Source organism: Amblyomma mixtum, chromosome 1, assembly GCF_055824585.1.
Source record: "Amblyomma mixtum isolate Tamu chromosome 1, ASM5582458v1, whole genome shotgun sequence".
Taxonomy (NCBI): Eukaryota; Metazoa; Arthropoda; class Arachnida; order Ixodida; family Ixodidae; genus Amblyomma; species Amblyomma mixtum.
In genome coordinates this window covers 45,619,663-45,640,312 of record NC_143012.1, presented here as the reverse complement: position 1 = coordinate 45,640,312, position 20,650 = coordinate 45,619,663, and the positions used below count along the sequence as shown (strand labels likewise).

Below are 20,650 nucleotides of genomic sequence, written 5' to 3'. Positions count from 1 at the left end.
CCCCTCCGTTACCCTTGAGAACCATCGGTTATCTTGCTTTGGCATTATATGTCCTTCTAAAGCTAATTTGTTCCTCTTGATTTCGAATAGGATGTCGTTAACTCCCGTTTGTTCACTGGCCTGCTCTGCCTTATTCCTGCCTCATAACGTTGCGCGAATCGTCCTCCTTTCCATGTCTAGCTGCGTTGTCGTCAATTTAAGTTGACGACGTTTAGTTAGCCTCCATGTTTCTGGCCCATAGGTGGGTACCGCTAAAAAGTTGTATACTTTTCTCACAACATCGCAGCGGTATGTAACGCAAAGCCCAGTAGGTAGAAGAACTGCAGAAGCTTATGTTGTTGATGAGGGGTACTACTGAGAACAAAGAATACAGCTACGTGTTTGCCGCAAAATAAGTGTGAAAAAGGGAGTTATTGCAAGGAAATAATAACTGCTACGAGACACAGGGAGAAGAGGAGTGTTCTTTCTCATCCTTGCGCCACCGGAGATAACCTTATCAAACGCTCGACGAATAAGTTCCGCTTTACCGAAGCGGCCACCACTCATAGAGGCGCGGGACTCCAAGAGGCGCCTACGTCTTGTCCTTTAGTTTGGTTTCTTTGCTCTTAAAACGCAAGTTGTGATTGTCAGCGTCAGTTGAAATCTATGGAAGGAAGGACACCCGTCTCCTAAGCTGACTGCGACCTGGTAAGGACACATTCTTTTATAACAATTTCATCCCGCTTGGTCTCTCTGCGATCGTGTTGGATGTTACTTGCGATGTCCCCGCCATCCAGAATACCAAAGTGCTTTGAGAAACAAGAGTGAAAACAAAGGAATAAGTGTGTCGTACGGACTAAATATCTATCTTTTCCTGGCTTCAGACATAACCTTAGAACAATGCGAAGTCATAACTGGGCCTTCTTTTTCATGACGCTTTCGAGATCGATACATTATTAGATTGTGGTTCATCGGCACATGACTAAGAGCCAAAAATTTTACTTGTGACACGTAAATAACTCTGAAAGCAGACAGCCTCCTGACCTCGCATTTTTGACAATTACAAGCTGAAATGACGCAAGAGCATGCAAAAGGAGTGGGCTGGATGATGGGTCAAGGCACATGAAAATATTAGTAATAGCTTTCTTTTAGCTATTCGTTGTTGTGCCCTTTCTCATTCTTTTTCCAGGTGGAGTGCGGATGCAAATAGCGGAATTTTACCTGCCTTCTGAAATTCATGTGCAGGCGACAAAGTAAAACAGGTACGACATATCCGATGCGAAGTTCATTGGCTTGCTGAAACACAACTATCCTTCTAATCCGCACTAGCCAGCAGCTTGAATCAATACATAAGTTTGTCGTTAGCAGAAGCAGAATGGCCAACCGGGTGGACAACTGCCGGGCAGTACTTGTCCTGGAAGTCACTAGTGAAAAGACAATTGAGCTCAAGGAGGACGCCCTTACCGAAATACTGCTTGCTGATGACGTTAAGGACTTGCCCGTTGTAGTGATCTCGATTGCCGGAGCATTTCGCAAGGGTAAGAGCTTCATCCTCAACTTCTTCTTGCGCTACCTGCGCAATGAGTGCAAGGATGACTGGCTGGGAGACCCTACTGCTCCGTTGGAGGGCTTCCACTGGCGCAGAGGCTGCGAGAGTGATACCAAAGGAATGTGGTTGTGGCATGAAGCTATTCAGGTGAGGCCATAACGAATTAAAGTGGTTTGTCGTTAGTCGATCCACATACCTTTATGCAGGTGACAAAGCCCGATGGCCAGAAGGTGGCTGTGATATTAATGGACACCCAAGGCGCGTTCGGCTGCGATGCTACGATCAAAGAAACTACCACATACATCGCCCTCAGCACCATGTTGAGCTCGGTGCAGATATACAACCTTTCAAACAACATCCAGGAGGACGACCTCGAGCATTTGCGGTTTTTTACTGACTACGGTCGGCTTTCACGAAAGGTAAGAGGAACAGGAGCAGTGCAGACCAAAACGAAATTGGTTACGCAAGCACTTTAAGTGCCAGTTGGCTTTAACGACAAGGAGAGGAGGCGGTTTCTGTTGTTGAGAAGTTCGGCATACAGCAGTTTCACGTTCTTCAACGACTGGTTTCTGCCTGCCAATCTGTATATCTCTCCCTCTAAGGTCTAGAAATCAAATGTTTGCTTCTTTATTCCTAGACTAAGCGCTGTACCACTCTTTGTGCCGGTGTATTCCGAACTATCGACCTGAAGTTTATGTCATCAGCTTTAGGCACAGCATGCTTTGCTCATATCATTTCTAGACAAACCGATAGCTACTGTTATTTCTGGAAATAACAACAACAGCAACTTTCCCGCTGTCATGGAGATTGCATAGCTACTACGCCCTCTCCTGTTAATTATAGCAGAAAATAGTTCTTGAACTACAGTTCTATATTGTTAACATACAAATCCAACGTGTCTTACTATATCAGGGTTGACACCGTCGGCCGCCACTGAACTGAAGAAAAAAAAAGCCTCTCTGAGATGAAATATAATAAAGACCACTCAGGAAAAAGCATTTCATCCTGGTTCTAAACCTCGGAAACGATAAAGGGGCGAAATTAATAAAAGAAAAACCAGTTGCGTTTTAACTTACCTAAACCGAGTAGGCTTGCGAAAGCATGTGTTGAGGCTGGCTCATTGTTTTGCTTTCACAGGTCGTCAACACGTCTGGCGATGATTACTGTATTTTCCGCTGTACAAATTGCGTTTTTTTTTTCCGAAATTTTTGTCCGTGCGTCTTTTACACCGGGGCGACTTATACATGGAATAAATGCGGGCTGCTGCCGCCGTGCCCGAAAAGGTGCTTGCTTGCTGTTAAGGATGTGCTTCATAGCTTTAGTCGGTTTGGGATGTTAAAGCAAATAAAACCATCAAATAATCTTTCTGTGGTGGCAAATGGTCCAGAAGTTAACGGTAGTTCTCCCATATCAGGTGTACTGATCTTTCTATGTTGTGCTTAATCATTTATGCAGATTGAGTTCATCTAAATTCCGATTCACGCTAACCCATATGAATATGATCTCGGCTATCTCCCCACATGCACGAACTCTGATTTTCGTCTTCATGGTTTTTTTTTATCTAGGGCATAGCCATTTCTGCTTTGATGGCTCTGTTTTGTTTTGTATTGTTTTCTGTTACGACAAAGCACAATCATAAACGATAGGGGTGGTTAAAGTTCCCTCATGACACAGAACATTCGCCCGACGCAAGCTCGCCGTTGAGAGAAAGGCAAATTTCTGTTCACATTGTGCATTACGGTTGAAAATATGAACCGAATGCGTGAAAATGAGCGCAGTCAAGAATATAAGCAAAGGAGGGACTGTAAGCAACAACACAACCATGAGGAACCAAGATCAAGAAAAACTAGCGTAATACAAGGAGAAGACTTGCTTTTAAACGCGGTTCTTTCGTGTTGTCGCTGTCACCAAGTGTGCGATGATATACGTAGTCCCTCTTTCTTGTCGCCAGCCGACATCCTGGGTCCCCACGAATGGTTTAAAAATGATTGACATCGTCACCAGATGTGCAATCTTTGAGCAGATAGCTACCTAGGTCCCGCGCCGACCGTTTAAGCAAAACAAATACAGTTTGGGGAATATGGGCTCATGATTTAAAGACGTAATTTACTGCCTGTCCTGTCTCCTTTTGTGTTCGTGTGTTGTTGTTTTGCGCTACAAAATCCCCTTTTATGCATCTCTGCATCTTTTTTTTGTAGAATTCGCTGCCTACAATTTGCCAAGATATTGCAGGCAGCTTTAAGGCTGTCTTCAGATTGCAAGAAGAAACTCACACTGCACACAATAAAAATGGTGTTTTAGATGGCATTACCATTTAGCATGTGGAAAACGTCATTGTTCCAAAATTGGAACATGTAAAAAAAAAACAGGATTAATCATTTTATAGGTTGGTACTTTTTTTTCAAGGTTTTACAAGCATATGTCCATTCTCTGTGAGCAGTTGTTTTTGTAAAGCTGGTTCATTGTGTGCAGCTTAAAAGGAGAAGTATTGAGCTAAAGAAAACCAATATATTATTTCAACGCATTTGCCTACACCAATGCAGCATACCACAGAGAAGCCATTCCAAAAGCTTTTTTTCCTGGTGCGGGACTGGAGTTCTCCTTTCGACGCCCCCTATGGAGCAGCAGGCGGCCGGGACATTTTATTGAACCGAATATTTGACACTTCTGGGAAGCTACCAGGAATGAAGACACTGCAGAATGACATCATTTCCTGCTTCGACAAATTTGACTGCTTCCTGATGCCTCACCCAGGACTTAAGGTAGGTCGTGCAGAAAACTTGCAGCAGTGTCGCATGTCTGCCAAAACGTTGTCAGCGCTAACGCATGCAGCCCAGGAACTTAATCGGGGAGGGATATTTGTTGTTTCAGTCAGCGCCTTCGTTTCGGGGGACACAGTTGTTCCGACGCGCGTCTCTTCTTTCGCTCTTTCCTATAACCTTTTAACTCTCCTCTATCTGCATGTGGCAGCGGTGGTGGCTAGGCTCGAGCCAGTCGGCAGGCCCGTGCACTTTCCTATTCATCCTTCTCTTTTCAGTCGCAACAACAATGCAAAAACCGGCCACATCTCTTTCTCATCACCTCACGTATACCTATAATCGCGATTCAGGCGTTCGCTGACCCACGAAGCCAGTTATGCGCACTTCCTTTGCTTAAAATCATCGGAGTCAGAAGCGTTGTCTACGCTAACGCCGATGAAAATGAACGCTGACGGCCTATGGCTTCAGTGCCGCCTTTCTGCCACAATATTGTGACGGACTAGAAGACGACGAAGCGGGCAGTGGCATGGGCAGGAGCGCTCGTGCTAGGCTCGCAGACATTAAAATCATATCATCGCCATCGGTCATGCAGTCCTTTCTTCATCGCTTGCCGTCATGTAACATTTGGTGTAAGGTGCTGGGTACCTTCTTCATCCCGGTCCCGGAGCTTAGGAGCCTGCTGTACACCGAGGTCTTCTGTGGAGAGCTCATGGCTTCGCACCTCCCGGCGCTTCCCCAGCCTGCCAGGTATGCCCCGACGCCGCCGCTCTTCACCGCCCCGCCCCAAGCCCCGACCAGAAGACACGACGAGACAACGACCGCCTCAACTGCCCTGTGACCCCACTCACCGCCCACATGAGAACCCACATGGGAACCTAGAAGACCCAACGACCTACGACCCCACTGAACCGAGACCGCCGCCACTGACCAGAGAACCCATTGACCACCGACACTCACACGAGAAACAAGTACCCCAGCCCCTGCCGTTGGGTGTGTCCACGGGCCTCGACGTTGACTTCCAGAAACCGGTGGCTCCTCAGTCTTCGTGGGCCTGGCTTCACGCGCTCATCATCGCTTTCGTCGTGACGGCAAGCCCTTCATCTTCTCTTCTCTGTTCATACGTTCTGCCACGCCCATCGTCACGTCCTGCTTGTCATCGTCTGTGGCATTCTTCTAGTTCGCGCGATCGGGACGATCGCTTCGTGGCCCCGAGTCATGTGACGGACTAGAAGACGACGAAGCGGGCAGTGGCATGGGCAGGAGCGCTCGTGCTAGGCTCGCAGATATTAAAATCATATCACCGCCATCGGTCATGCAGTCCTTTCTTCATCGCTTGCCGTCACGTAACAATATTGTCAAGCCAACGCATGCAGCGCACATCTCTCACTACCGATGCGTAGCTTAAAGCACGGCTAAGAGAGAGAGAGAGAGAGAAAAGGACGGAAAGGCAGGGAGGTTAACCAGGCGATGCCCAGTTGGCTACCCTACACTTGGGGAGGGGAAAAAGGGGAAAAAAGGAAAGAGAGCAGCAAAGAAATGAGTTTTCTAAGTGTCCAGCGACCAGTATGTCACAGGCACAGAGGGCGCGCACTGAAAACTTAGTTATAGGCGGGAATACAACCCCGAGTTCCTTAAGAAATTCAGGAGCGCTTTCACCGCTTTCCTTTGTGAGGAAGGTTGTGTCCAAGGCCCCAGAATGTTGGACTCTGTTAAAGGACGCGAGTCCAAGCAGTGCAGAGAAGCATTGAGGAAACCGCGCTCTCGCTCTGAACGAGGGCAGTCACAGAGGAGGTGTCCGATCGTTTCGTCACAACCGCACTGGTCACACGCTGGAGAGTCAGGCATTGCGATGAGATGGGAATAGGCGTTTGTGAACGCCACTCCCAGCCACAGGCGGCACAACAGCGTAGTATCACCGCGGGGGAGGCCGAATGGTATATGATGTTGGAGCAAGAGGTTGAAGTGGTGCGAGCGGGGTTTCCAACCTCCAGGGGCAGACCACGACGTTACAGTCAGGTTTCGGGCGAGCAGTTGAAGGTGCCTTGCTGCCTCAGCTCTTGTCAGTGGTATGCGGACAGTGTTGGTTGTATCGTGAGCCGATCGAGCAGCATCGTCAGCTAAGGCGTTACCAACAATGCCGCTATGACCTGGTACCCACTGGAAGATGATTTCATGATCTTGTTCGATTGCCTGGTGGTGCAGATATCATATCTCCGCTACAAGTTGCTCATGGTCGCTATGTCTCAAGGCAGATTGAAGACATTGTAGGGCAGGTTTTGAATCACAGAAAACAGCCCATTTTTGAGGTGATTGTTGTGAGATATACTGTACCGCCGCAAGAAGTGTGGCCAATTCTGCTCCAGTAGAGGTAGTGCGATGCGAAATTTGTTGGTGAATTTGAGTCTGTCGCGCAGGAACGACCACAGCGCAAGCAGAACTAGTAGAGGCTACTGATCCATTCGTATAGACGTGAGTACGGTCCCAATATTCGAAGTGGAGCATGGACAGTGTCAGTTGCTTAATGGTTGGCGTCGATAAATTTGACTTCTTCGCTATCCCCCGAATAGCAAGGCGCACACATGGGAGCCGCATACACCACAGAGGAGAGGGAGGTAGTGCTGCCGGGGTGAACTGTTGTGGGATCGATGACTGTTGTGTCGTTATCACCTTTGCAAATGCAGAATGTGGTCTCTGCAATGACAGATGCGCAAGGTGATGCTGTGCAATCCTTCAAATATGGCATATGTGTATTCGCAAGCAGTCTAGGACAATATAAGTAGAGATCGGGAGTTTTTGGCGAGTGCAATGCTACCCATTGTTGATGCGCTCCGAGGGAGACCTAGGCATGTGCGAAGGGCCTGACCCTGCACTGACTGGAGGACACGCATGTCAGTTTTGCACGTGTTTGAGAGTACAGGTGTACTGCACCGCAAGCATCTCACAAATAGAGTTCTGTACAACTCCAGCATTGACTGGACCGACGAGCCCCATGATTTTCCACCCAGAAATCCAAGTAAATGAGTGATAGTTGTTAGCACGAAAAAAAAAAGCACGGCTAAGGTGCCCACTGTCCCAAGGGGCAAGTTATGCGCCTTGCTTTGCTTTCGAAGTGCAAGGTCATTTGAAGGCGAAAATTAGGCACCCGGCAGTCGAAGTGCGAGGTTCCGTAGTGAAGCTTACTCTTCAAAAAATAATCTTAGTGCAACTGGGCTGTTTGCTCTTCGCAGGTGGTGGAAAAGGAAGAGTTTAATGGATCTCTGGATGACCTGACTGAAAACTTCAAGCAGCATCTTACAGAGCTGGTAACCTTGCTGCTGAGGCCAGCAAATCTGCTGGTAAAGCAAAGCAGTGGGAAGATGATCACTTGTGAAGAACTGATGGCTTTCTTTAAGGTGGGCGACAACAATTTAACCTCTAGCAAAGCTCTTGTCACGACATGAAGGTTTCATTTGTGCAGGAGTATAAAAAGAAATTCTGCAACGGAAAGCTACCGACCCCTGAGTCCATGCATAAGGTGACATCCTGCTCTCCTGTTAAGAAGTTTCTTTCAGCATTTGCATTTCTTTACAGGCAAACGCCCGAGCTAACCACGAGGTGGCCGTGCAGTCAGCCATGAAAGATTACGTCACCAGCATGAACGAGGTGAGGAGAAAAAGTGTCATGAATAAAAAGAGTCAGTCATATGAACACATCATTAATACAGCTCTGCAAGGAAGAACAGGCACCCCTGACGAAGAAAGAGCTGACCGACGCCCACAATAAGTCACTGAAGTCTGCCAAACATCTGTTTGACTCCATTCCGAAGATCGGCGGTTCAAGGATTTCAAAGCAGTACAGAGCCAGGCTTACACAGGTATGATGCTAACGAGGTGGCCATAGGACGCGCCTCTTCTGTTGTGTACAGGGGAAAGTTCGAGCCCTGTTTTCGTTCTCCTTTTACTTCGAGAGTCGTACGATGCACTTTCTTCAGAATAACCATCATTGCCTTTCGGCACCGTAGAGTATTGCGCACGACTGCTCCTGCCCTCACTACACGCTTAAAAATAACGTTGTAAATGGGTGAGAGCTATGCAATAATCGGGCAGCGCACCACCTGTGGTCTAGCACTTTAGCTCAGCTACGGGGCACTATGAGCTGCAGAGAGACAGAGCTAGCGCTGTTGCAGGCGAGCCATGGGGAAATTAGTCTGGGAAGGAAGTTTCTTGCGTAAGCCGTTGTTCTCTAATTATCTCAAAAATCTGCAAATGTTTCCAAGTCACATTTTCAGCCCGAGCGAAGTGCCGCCGCCCAACGCATATACCCTTCAGAAGCGCCACTCACCAGCCAACTCCACACCGGCCTCCCACGGTATAACGCCAACGCTTCCACGCGCGCCTGGCGACACTCGCTATGGTCTTCTCTGGAGATATTGAGGGGAACGGGTCGGAAACAGAGGGCGCGTCTCCAGGGATCTGACACTCTCTCCCTTTCCTCAATGTGGTAGTCGTGTTTTACGTGTAGCCGTTCAAAGAGGCGGCGAACGGACATAGTATGCGCGGTACGCGTGTATTGGTTGACTAAGTCGGCTTCTCGAAACTCCCGGAATGTGTTCACCACGCCCAAGGCCAGAAGACGCCTCTGGTTGGGCGTGGCGACCGGGAGGTCGAGAGCCCGCTTGATGACTTTCAGCTTGATGACCTCCATTTGGTCGTCATAGTGTTTGCGCAGGTGGAGGTAAGGGGTTGAGTAGATGATTCCACTCATTTCGAAAGCATGGGTAAGCCGCAGTGCATCCTTGCTTCGTAATTCGCCCAGCTTGTGGAGCCCCAGTAGACCAGGCAGCCCACATGGTCTCCCACTATGCGAAGTTTGACCAGGGTGGTGTCGACACTTCGTTAGTGGTGTATGAAGAGGCGAAGGACGCGGATCTCTTTCGCCTCCCGGATCGGTCCTGAGGGGAGACTGATGCGAAGCGGAGTTGGATCCCGGGGGGAGGGACGTACGTCCGCAAGTTCTGATTTAGCTGCGGCGCACTGGAGTCCGCAGTAGGCCGTGTAGTCGTCGACTAGGGTCGCCGCTGCTTGCTGGCAGGATTCCATGTGGCTCCGTCTACGTTGCGTGGCCCCAATTGTAATGTTATCTGCATGAAGAGTGTGATGTATACCGGGCAGAGAAGACATTTTGGAGGGAAGATGAAGCTTTGCCAAATAGAAGACGAGGGGAGACAGGACCGCGTCTTGAGGTGTTCCCCTCGAGCCGATGGTGTATGGCCCGTGTTCCGCATCTTGTATGCGTATATAGGCTTGACGGTCTGTTACAAATTGTCTTATATTCAACTGCGTGACACTTTTTATGCGTATGACGTTACAATCTGGGCACGCAGGGTAAGCTGCGTCACATGGAATCCTGCCTGCAAAAAGCGGCCACCCTAGTCGACGACTACGCGCCCTACTGCGGACTACAGCGTGCCCCAGCTAAATCGGAATTTGAAGACGCACGTCTGCCACAAAGTGCGCGCATGCCTTATCTTTCTTTTTTCTTCTCCGACCAAATTGGCCACGGCTGGCCACGGCGCCGGTAGTATGCGGGCATGTCGCGACGCAGCGGCGATGACTTTGCCTCCCCCCGCGTGGGCGTTGACCACTCGCGACGCTGGGGGGTCAAGACTACGCCGCCCCCCTCCTCAGGATTATCGCCGGGAAGCGAGTGCTTTCGCGAGGGGGGGACGGGAAGCGGCCGGTGAATGCCCTAGCACCCGTCCCGACCTTGGGAAGTTAACATCGCTCCTCGTTAGGACCATACCTTTCCTTCGCATCCCCTTCAGTTTCTTCATGTTTCTTCTCCCCCCTTCTCAACATCTGTAAATCGTTGGTGCACGGGGCCGAGAGGATTCGTTTGCTTTTATTTGTTTTTTTTTTTGTGGTTTGTCACGTGAACACGGTGGCGGGAAAATCACGACCGAGTTAGTTGGTTTAGAGATTTCGGTGCGTGCCGACGTGTGTAAGGTCAGCCAGGGCAATGGTCGGCAAGCGAGCCTAGGCGGTGTCTGACGCGTAGAGCGCGGCGACGGCGGCCCCGAAAGACGCGTGGAAGACGCGTAACCCGTGGCCCAAGTTCGCCCGTATCCGCACCCCCCCCCCCATCAGCACCGCGCGCTTCCGCAGCCCGACGCTCCCTGCGACCGGACCTTGCCACTACGCAGCTAAGTCACCGATTCTCACCACTCGCTTTGCTCTTTTCTTTGTTCTGTCGCTGTTCTCGTCCTATTCTTTTGTACATTGCTTTAATCGTGTAACCTTGTTGTATAGTTCTCGCCCTGTTGTTTTCCTTCTTATTGTTAATAGTTTGTGTTTGTGTTCTGATTTTGTGCTTGTTGTTCGCATCGCGCCTGTGCATTACCTCTATTTTGCTTGGTTTGTTTTGTAACCGTTTGTTCGTGTTCTTGCCCAAGTAAAGGGGGTTGCTAAAGAAACTTGCCTATACACCTCATGCCTCCGGTCAACGGCTAATCAGGCGTGGCCCCTATCGCCGGTCAGCAGTCTAACCTCATCGTCCGCACACGGGGTGGAGAAGTTTGTCGCTCCACCCCCTACTAACTTACGGAGAGTGCAGTGGTGGGCAGGTTGGCCCGATTAATTATAACTTCGGTGCCAACCAAACATCAAGCCGCCCACCATATCGTGACAACGTCCCTCCCCGCGAGACACAACGCCGCTTCGCATCAGTCTCCCATCGGGACTGATCCGGGAGGCCAAGGAGGTCCGCGTCCTTGGCCTTTTCATACACCACCAACGGAAAGTCGACAAAACCCTGGCTAAACTTCGCACGGTGGGAGACCAGGTGGGCCGCATGGTCCCCCGAGTCTTCAACAAGCGGGGCGGATTACGAAACAAGGGTGCACTGCGGCTTTCCCATGCTGTCGTAAGGAGTAGAAACCTATACTCACCGACTTGCACCTGCGCAAACACGATGATGACCAACTGGAGGTCACCCACCAAAAAGTCATCAAGCTGGCTCTCGACCTCGCGGCCGCCACGTTCAACCAGATACTTCTCGCCTTGGGCGTAGTGAACAGATTCCGGGAGCTTCGAGAGGCCAACTCCGTCTATTTATTTATTTATTACAGATACGTCAAGGACCCTTGGGTGAAGCCTTTACTTTAGAGGTACAACCAAGGGGGACAATAGACCACGTCCGCTCGCCGCCTCTTGAACCGGCTACACATAAAACCCGAATGCCACATTGAAGAAAGGCAGAGATTGCAGAACCCTGGAGACGCGCCCTCTGGGTACTACCCCTTCCCTACAACATATCCAAAGAAGACCATAGCGGTCGTCGGCGGCGCGCGCGGAAGCGTTCGCGCGGTACTATGAAAGCCAACAACACCTGTATTACGTGAATGTGGCCGGCCCACACCTCGGGAGGTGGTGCATGGCCGCAGTCGTACACAACACAAACAGTTAACGGGCTCACTTTCAAAGCGCGGAAGAGATTGCCATTGCTCTGACTCTCATTAATCCCGAGTCGAAGCACATCATCACCGACTCACGAGGGGCCTGTCGGAACTATGAGCTGGTATGGCCTCCCCTGCTTGCCTGGTGCATACTGCAATATAGCTGCCCATGCGAAGATCCAACTCCACGACCTGATTTGGGCCCCCGGTCACCAGCGACCGCAGGAAAACGAGCAGGCCGAACAGGCCGCCCGCTCACTCTCCCCGCGGGCTATCTCCCTGTCCTTGGAAGCCTCCTCCCAATCAGACAATCTGGCCCTTACATTGAAACACATCACCGGTTACTACAAGGTGGAGCACCGGTGCTTCCCGGCCCTTTCCAAGTGCCTGCATCGCCGTGATAAGCGCTTTCTCATCAAAATTCTCATTAACACTGCACTGTGCCCGATGGCGCTTAAACATTTCAACCCATCCTTTGATGGCGCGTGCCAGTTCTGTGGGAAGGTGGCTGACACCTTCCACATGGTTTGGGCGTGTCAATCTAACCCATTTATCCCCCCCAACCCCACCAGAAAGGACTGGGAGGCGCCCCTGCTGGGCTGTCAAGACCTAAAGACCCACAAGGCCTTGGTTCAACGGACTCGGGCCTCGTTGCTTGCCAATGGCGGCTCGGAATAGGGGCTCCACCTAGCATTGTGAGGGGAAAGCGACAATAGGACCCTACCACAATCACCTCTCTGTAAAAAAAATTAATAGACGATAAATGTTTTTCATCCCCACCACCACCAACATCGATCCACCACTTCACCTTATTCCTGCCCATCTTCATCTAACAGAATAACAGAAGCCCGGGCGCCCACCCTACACAATTCTAGCCGTCCCAATTAGCACAAATGGAAGAGCGCTTCCTCCGGTGAAGCAGTGGTCCCGGGTTTGAACCCCGACCAGTACGAATGTTTGTTTAACTACGAATTTTCTCAGAAAGCCGTACTGTTTTCCTTGGTACCCATATGGCTACACTTGGTAGGATGCCAATGAGTAATTTGCTCCAGAACTTCGCTATTAATTACAGCATCCTTAAAATAGAAACGGAGCCTGTTTTTCTGTCAGGAGTATTGTTCTCTTCCCTGGAAGTGGCCTTTCAATGTGCTGTTTTTGCAGGAGGCAAATGAACGGTTTAAGGACTACAGAGACAAAAATGACCTGAAGATGGACAGGGTCCGCAAGAAGAGCGGAATATCGAATTTGGCCAGGGCAGGCAGCACAGCAGTCGTAGCAGCTGTGGGCTTGCTGCCGTTGGGTGTGCCAGGGGAAATCGCTGCCATTGTGCCAGTGGTTACCCGCCTCGCTTCTGCCACGTACCATTTCTTTGTCAAGGTCAAAAAGCGCTTGTCCTCGCGGTGAGTAGCTGCTCTTTTAATTAATGCGGCTAAAGTGGTTCACCTCTATGCGTCCATAAACTACACTGCAATAACTGAAACAGTTGACTCTGTAGCAAGCGATCTCTGTTTAGACAACCTCGCTGTTCATTGTTTGTTCTTTAGAGAAACAGATGAATTCCGTACTTTTTCTTACCGTACAACAACTTGCACGCTGGCACAACTGAATGTCACGTTTCTTCACTTCTTCCAAGCTGGCATGCACTCTACTGGTTCGCTATGTAGCGTACGAAGTGTGACAGCATTCGGTCAGGCAATACGCTGTTGTAGTACATATTTAAAGCATTAGTCGTATGAGCCTGACTGAAGGTATCCGCAAATATCTTAGCCGCTTCTGGCGCAGATGAGATGACGGTCGTTTTGGCATCTTGGATAAGATGGCGTGCAGATCGAAGGAGTCGCACCGGGCGCGCTTTAGTGAAGCAAAGCTAGGTGGAGCATATAAACGAATTCCAAAAAACTATGATATCTGGCGCAGTGTTTTTTGCAAGGTTTCGTTTCTACATTTTTTCTGTAGCACTTACATCACTGCTACCTGCGACTCATGACGTGATGGCTGGCATTCGTATGTGCACTTGCAGTGTTAGGGTGTTGGAGGTGTTGCTAACGAATGTCCTTTAAGAAAGAAAATTCTTTAGACAGGAGAATCATGAGGAAGTACGGCCCCGGATTCATTTATTGCGAACAACGGCAGAAGTTATGTAGCCAGTAAATTATCAGACAAAAACATTTTTCACAAAATATTTAGAAAAAAATGGATCGACTGAGGCAAACTATACCATAAAGACTAGAATATTTTTACTGTGGCAACCAATGGCATAAATAATATCGCATGGAACGGCATATAGTACCCAAAGAATAGCCGGGTATTGAAGTGCGACATTGAATAAATAATTGCGAGTGTTGAGAGTGAAGAAGTCACAAATGACCGCGGATCTGAATACAGGATATCGATAAGTTAGATTCGTGTGCCTGCTACTTTAAAAGGGATCAGCGACTTTTGCTCGCCAATTTTTTAACTGCATAGAAACTACCAGAAGGCAATAATGTGCAAAGTTTAACAACTTTGCACATTATTGCCTTCTGGTAATTTCTGGGAATTTTCTGGGAATTTTCAAAGTGCGCATATTTTAATGTAATTTTCACAGCATATTCTCTACCTCATCTTTATAAAGCGAGACAATTTATGCAAAGCAGATTTTTTTCTTTAGAGGGCACTCATATTGACAGCGTCGAAAGAATACTTTTGTTACGTTTCATCATTTTAGCTCGCCGTCAGGATTTTTGTTGCTCGTAAAACTATTGAAAGGGATGGTAAACTAGTGTAAAAACCTAATCTATTGACAGCAAAATACAACATACCGTGCTTCTTCCTCTAAATTCACATGGTTAGAAAATAGATATATGCTGGGAGTTGCTGCTTTAGCTAAGCAAGTTACGTTCTAGGGTTTCACCGTCAAGCTGCGTGACGTCATTGCCGCTTTACCTAAAGCACTATGTACATCTACAGCGAAACTTGTTTTCTTGTTGGCTGTTACGTGCCTATTGAAAAATCGGTATATGTCCATTCCATAAAAATTTTCCAACACTTTGCGCTCAGCCTTCTTTGATTGCTCTTAAGGAAATCACGGGACATGGTGTTAGGGTAATAAACACTGCCTCAGCTGCTTTTTGGAGCAAAAAAAGATGTTTTTCCTGCTTTGGCTACCATTTAGGAAGGAACGGCATCCTTCACCTGATGGTGACACAATGAATGTGTTGTGTCCCCGTATTGCTTTTGTGTGTGTGCGCCCCCTCCTAACGACCACTCGCATTCCCCTCCTAACGACCACTCAATCCTCCTCCTAACGACCACGACAGTTGCCCCTCGTCGCACGCTGTCACCAGATGCCCCCCCACGGTGCGCCCCCGCACCCTCCTCCTGTTCTGGGAAGCCACTCCCTCCCGTGGACGCTTCTCAGCTCCCTCCTTTTCTTCGGGCGGCCAGTTCGGCTCCTGCCTCGGTCGACGCTGGTCGCACCCTCATCGGCTTTAAATAAACGAAGTCTAAAAGTACCGTGTGCGTCTTTCGCTGCATTCAACACAGCGACCGGACACGACAGTGGCGACGAGAAAGTGGATTCGACCCGCGCTACGCAACGCTATTGACAAGCCATGGCTACGCGAGGGTTTCCCAATCAGATACCGGAATTCAACGGCTCATCGTGGTCATCGTGGGTTGGACGCCTTCAGTTCTACTTTGAAGCTAACAGCATCACAGACCCAGCCTTGAAGAGGGCCAACCTGCTGACGCTGTGCGGGGAGCAGACCTACGATACTGTCTGCGCCCTTATTCAGCCAAGCACACCAGCGGCAGTGTCTTACGACGACATCGTATCAGCACTGCAAAAGCACTACGACCCAAGGCCATCCGAGGTCTACAGCCGGGCTCGCTTCCAACGACGAGATCAACTGGGAGCAGAAACTGTGAGCGCCTACGTAGCCGCGCTCAAGAAGCTCGCTGCCGACTGCAATTTTGGAACGCTGTCGACAACAGCTACCGGGCAGGAGGGAGACGCAGCTTCTTCTGCTAACACCACCATGCTTCCCTTGGACGTGATGTTACGCGACAGATTTGTGTGCGGACTGAGTGACGAGTCACTGCAGCAGCGCCTGTTCGCTGAGAAGGACCTCACATTCAGCAAAGCTTACGACATCGCCGTTCGAGCGGAGAGCGCCGGTCACCAGCAGAGAGGGATTCGCCGGAACACCGAGCCGGTACACCAGACAAGCAACCAGGTGCGCAAGCCTTCTGTTGTTGTAAAATCGGTCAAAAAGGCACAACGCTGCTGGCGGTGTGACGACCAACACAACCCCCAGGGATGTCGATTCCAGTCAGCCACGTGTAATTTTTGCCACAACGCACACGGTACTTTTAGACTTCGTTTATTTAAAGCCGATGAGGGTGCGACCAGCGTCGACCGAGGCAGGAGCCGAACTGGCCGCCCGAAGAAAAGGAGGGAGCTGAGAAGCGTCCACGGGAGGGAGTGGCTTCCCAGAACAGGAGGAGGGTGCGGGGGCGCACCGTGGGGGGGCATCTGGTGACAGCGTGCGACGAGGGGCAACTGTCGTGGTCGTTAGGAGGAGGATTGAGTGGTCGTTAGGAGGGGAATGCGAGTGGTCGTTAGGAGGGGGCGCACACACACAAAAGCAATACGGGGACACAACACTTCCTTCCCCCTTAGAAAGTTGCCTGGTATCGTGCAGGGGGTCGGCGCTCACGCGTGGAGGCGCGCTGGCTATGTGCGCTCGGGGGAGAAACACTTGTAGGCTGGCTGTTGTTCGCTGTGTCTCCTAGGTCTGTCCTGGGCGAAGTCTCTTTTTCCGAGAAGAGGTGCCAGGCTATTTGGGAAGATGGTGCACGTGTTCTCTCCGCTGGCGGACAGCTCTCAGACGGCGTCGTAAATCTACGCAGCTGGTTGAGATGTCGGCGTGCTACTGTGCCATGTATGTTGACGAGCCAAGAGCGCAGGCCTATGCGTCTGACAATTGTAGCTTCCTCCCAGCGTGGCTTTTTCAGAAACTGTCGGGCGAGGACGCGCTGCCCCTCATTAAGCGTGCCGCAGCGCGGAATTGCTTTTTCTTCCCGGAACGTCTCTGCCTTTGGCTCGGGGAGGATGGCTGTGAGCTGGGTTCGCATTTCACGCTCGAACATCATTTTCGAGGGGGTCTCGCCTGTTGTGCTCTGAACCGTCGTGTGCTGCTTGAAGAGAAAGCGCGCAAGGCGGCGCTGCAGCGAGCCTGTCTGATCTCTTTCAAGGGCGCGTTTTAGCTCGGCTACGTAGCGCTCGGCTTGTCCGTTTGTCGCTGGGTGGTAGGGGGCCGATGTAACTGATGAGATCCCGTTGTCGCGATAAAACTTGAGGATCTCCGCAGACACAAACGGTGTTCCGTTGTCCGACACTACCTTGCGCGGCAGGCCGAACGTTGCAAATAGTGATCGGAGGTTGTCAATGACTGCTGCCGAAGTCGTCTGTCCCATTTGCCTTATCTCAAGCCACTTTGTGTAGGCATCTACGACCACAAGGAAAGTGCAGCCCTCAATTGGTCCTGCAAAATCAATGTGCAATGTGTGCCATGGTGTGTCTGGCTTTTCCCATTCTGGGACAGGAGCTTTCGGCGGGGCGCTCCGGCTGCTCTGGCAAGGCTTGCATTCTCGCACCACTGTTTCGATGTCGTTGTCAATGCCAGGCCACCACATGTAGCTTCTGGCACACTTTTTCATTGCAACGATGCCCCGATGTCCGGCGTGGATGAGAGACATAGCTTGTGCGCGTAGTTCTCTCGGCATCACAACTCGGGACCCAAATATGATGCAGCCGCGATGGGTGCTCAACTCTGTAGCTCGCCTGCGGTAAGCGTCGAAGTTGTCCCCTTTGAGTTTATGCACGTTGCCTTGTTGAACAGCTGTGTAAACTAGCCGGAGAGCTGCGCACTTCTGCGTAGATGCTGCAACTGTGCCTGCTGTAAGCGGAGGTTCTGGCAGTGCTTCGAACATCAGAACGTCTCCTGGTGGAAATGGTTCGTCAACAGTTGCGTCTAGTGGCAGACGGCTTAGCGCATCGGCGTTTTGATGTTTACTCCCATTGCGGTAGACCAGAGCGTAGTCGTACGCTGAGAGTTTGATGCACCAACGTGTCATTCGCGGAGACAAAGTTGGTGGCATAGGCCTTTGTGGTCCCAGAATGCCCAATAGCGGTCGGTGATCGGTTATAAAGGTCACCTTCCGGCCGGCAATGTACTGGTGAAAATGTGTCGCCGCGTAGACGATGGCTAGCCCTTCCTTGTCAAGTTGCGCGTAGTTGCGTTCTGCTTGCGACAACGTACGTGAGGCGAAGGCGATGGGAGCTTCCCTTCCTTGCTCGTCAGTTTGCGATAGAACCGCGCCGACTCCGTACGGTGATGCGTCGCAAGCCAAAAGCAGAGGCTTCCTTTCGTCGTAGTGGCGGAGGACTGTACATCTTCGAATCAGGTCTTTCAGGGCATCGAATGACTGCTGATGGCGTGGCGACCATGTCCATGTCACATCTTTCCGAAGGAGTTGGTATAAGTCGTTGGCCACGGTAGCTCTTTGTTCCAAGAACCGGTCGTAGAACGTCAAGAGTCCGAGAAAAGCCTGTAGCTCCTGCTTGTTTGTTGGAGCTCGTGCTTCTGTGATCGCTCGCACTTTGTCCTCGGTAGGGTGAATGCCTTCCGCATCAATTCGGTGTCACAGAAATTGCACCTCTGGCACCGCAAAACAGCACTTCGATTTGCTTATGCACAAATTAGCGTTTGCTAGCCTTTCGAGAACGAGCTCTAGGCGCACTGCATGCTCTTCAGTGGAAGTGCCACTGATGATGACATCGTCAAGGTAGACACAAACTCCTGGGATGCCCTGAAGCACTGTCTCCATGAATTTTTGAAATATGGCCGGGGCTGCAGCTACGCCAAAAGGCAGTCGCTTGACTTTGTACAAGCCTTTCAGTGTGTTAATTGCCAATAATTCAGCAGTTGACTCGCTCACCTTCAGCTGCTGATACGCCTGGGTGAGGTCCAATGTGCTGAAGACTCTTGCGCCACGCAGTACACTGAATACTTCTTCAGGTGTCGGTAGCGGGTAAGAGGACGCTTTAGTCGCAAGATTGACGGTGCTCCGGTAGTCTCCGCAGAGGCGTATGGTTCCGTTCTTCTTGCGAACTACGACAAGTGGTGTGGCCCATTCTGAATGCTGCGTCGGCTCGATGACACCTTGCTGCTCCAGTTTGTCCAACTCTTTTTCAACTGAAGCTCGGAGAGCAAACGGCACCGGCCTGGCCTTCAGAAATTTGGGTTGCGCGTTGTCCAACAACTCCAGTGTGACCGGGGGCCCTTCGTTTCCTGGAATCTCTTCCGAGAATACTCTTTCGTATTTCTCTTGCAGTTGCTCAACCATGTTCTGACTCGGCGTCTGGTGTATGCCGCATATCATCACGCCTAGTGGAGAAAACCAGTTTCTCCCTAGAAGGCTTGATCCTGTGCCCTTCACAACAAGCAGAGGTAGCGTATGGGTCTGGCCGTTGTAGTTAACCTGCACGTTGGCAGAGCCCAATAGTGGCAGATTCTGTCCTGACCACGTTCGCAGGTGCGTGTCGTCTTGTTGCAGGGCGGGTGCGTCAGATGGCCATGAAGTTCGGAACGTGTCCTCACTGATCAGAGTACAGGCTGCGCCGGAGTCCACCTCGAACTTAATCAGCTGGTGATGTACGCTTACTTCTGTAAAAATCTTCGGTCGCGTGCCGAGATTCATGGTGTTCAGGTCGTACAACACAGATGGTGTTGCTGATGTTGTTCCATGGAGATCAGATAGCGGCGTATTCTCTGAGGCGTTGACGCTGTGATTAGGCTGGGAAGGTGACTTTATCTTGGCAAGTCTCCGTTTCGTAATGCATGCTCTTTCGATATGCCCTCGCTTGTGGCAAAAATTACACGTGGCTGACTGGAATCGACATCCCTGGGGGTTGTGTTGGTCGTCACACCGCCAGCAGCGTTGTGCCTTTTTGACCGATTTTACAACAACAGAAGGCTTGCGCACCTGGTTGCTTGTCTGGTGTACCGGCTCGGTGTTCCGGCGAATCCCTCTCTGCTGGTGACCGGCGCTCTCCGCTCGAACGGCGATGTCGTAAGCTTTGCTGAATGTGAGGTCCTTCTCAGCGAACAGGCGCTGCTGCAGTGACTCGTCACTCAGTCCGCACACAAATCTGTCGCGTAACATCACGTCCAAGGGAAGCATGGTGGTGTTAGCAGAAGAAGCTCGAGAACGCGCTATCACCTTGTTAAATCTCGTGTAATACGGAGGCCGTTTTACAACCGTTGATATCATTTGCTCAACCAAATGATCAAGGAGGCTTTCGTAAATGGTGCTCGACAATGTACCATACTATCAATAAATCACGTCATGACGAAATGCACAGCGTATAACCAACTCCTATATGTAGCCTTTTTAGAATATGAGATAGCATCTGGCTCAGTCGAAATCGAATATACTGCTGTGGTTACACATTGTTTGAAACGGGTAATTACAGGTCAAAGTCCAAAAAGCAGGAGCAGAAAGAGTCGGGTGAGGAGTGTGAAGAAACGGTTAAAGAAGAAGAAGAACAAGAAGAAGAAGAAGAGGAAGAAGAAGAAGAAGACCACTTTTTCGAAGAAGGAACGCTTGAGGAGCAAGAAGATGAACATTAACAGTGTAATGTAAAGGCAGACTGCTTTGGAAGTGTCAAACTAGCTAAAGAATTATATCTACAGCGCCGAAAGGAATTCAACCAATGAAAGTATCTTCCGAAAAAGCAAGCGACTAAAAAATTGAACTTTTTACACCGAGCCATACCAGGAATGCAATACAATGATGTAAAGTGTGTAACTTAGCCGTCTTTTGAAATTCAGAGAGAAAAATGGCATTGCGTTTCCGTGATTAGTCTGCCCTGTGAAAAGCTTT

At 50.2% G+C, this 20,650-nt stretch overlaps 1 protein-coding gene across 3 annotated transcripts; it reads left to right on the top strand.

The window, feature by feature from the left end:
- The first annotated feature begins 553 nt into the window (after positions 1-553).
- On the top strand, positions 554-20,631 carry LOC149366208 (atlastin-2-like). Of its 3 annotated transcripts, none has more exons than XM_089554161.1 (11): positions 554-687; positions 1,169-1,241; positions 1,348-1,675; positions 1,735-1,947; positions 4,072-4,290; positions 7,515-7,679; positions 7,730-7,801; positions 7,858-7,929; positions 7,991-8,140; positions 12,881-13,119; positions 20,241-20,631. In XM_089554161.1, the coding sequence occupies exons 3-11, from the start codon at positions 1,355-1,357 to the stop codon at positions 20,395-20,397; spliced, it is 1,608 nt and encodes a 535-aa protein (XP_089410287.1). In that variant the 5' UTR covers positions 554-687; positions 1,169-1,241; positions 1,348-1,354; the 3' UTR covers positions 20,398-20,631. The 3 variants fall into 3 exon arrangements, with proteins under 3 accessions (XP_089410287.1, XP_089410335.1, XP_089410394.1); XM_089554209.1 differs by having other exon boundaries at positions 1,345-1,675; XM_089554268.1 differs by having other exon boundaries at positions 1,169-1,675; positions 7,745-7,801.
- The last annotated feature ends 19 nt before the right edge of the window (positions 20,632-20,650 follow it).

Coding starts and splice junctions, on each gene's coding strand:
- LOC149366208 (XM_089554161.1), top strand. CDS start 1,355: ATGGCCAACCGGGTGGACAACTGCCGGGCAGTACTTGTCCTGGAAGTC. Junction 1,676..1,734: donor TGTGGCATGAAGCTATTCAG/GTGAGGCCATAA, acceptor ACCTTTATGCAG/GTGACAAAGCCCGATGGCCA. Junction 7,930..7,990: donor ACGTCACCAGCATGAACGAG/GTGAGGAGAAAA, acceptor TCATTAATACAG/CTCTGCAAGGAAGAACAGGC.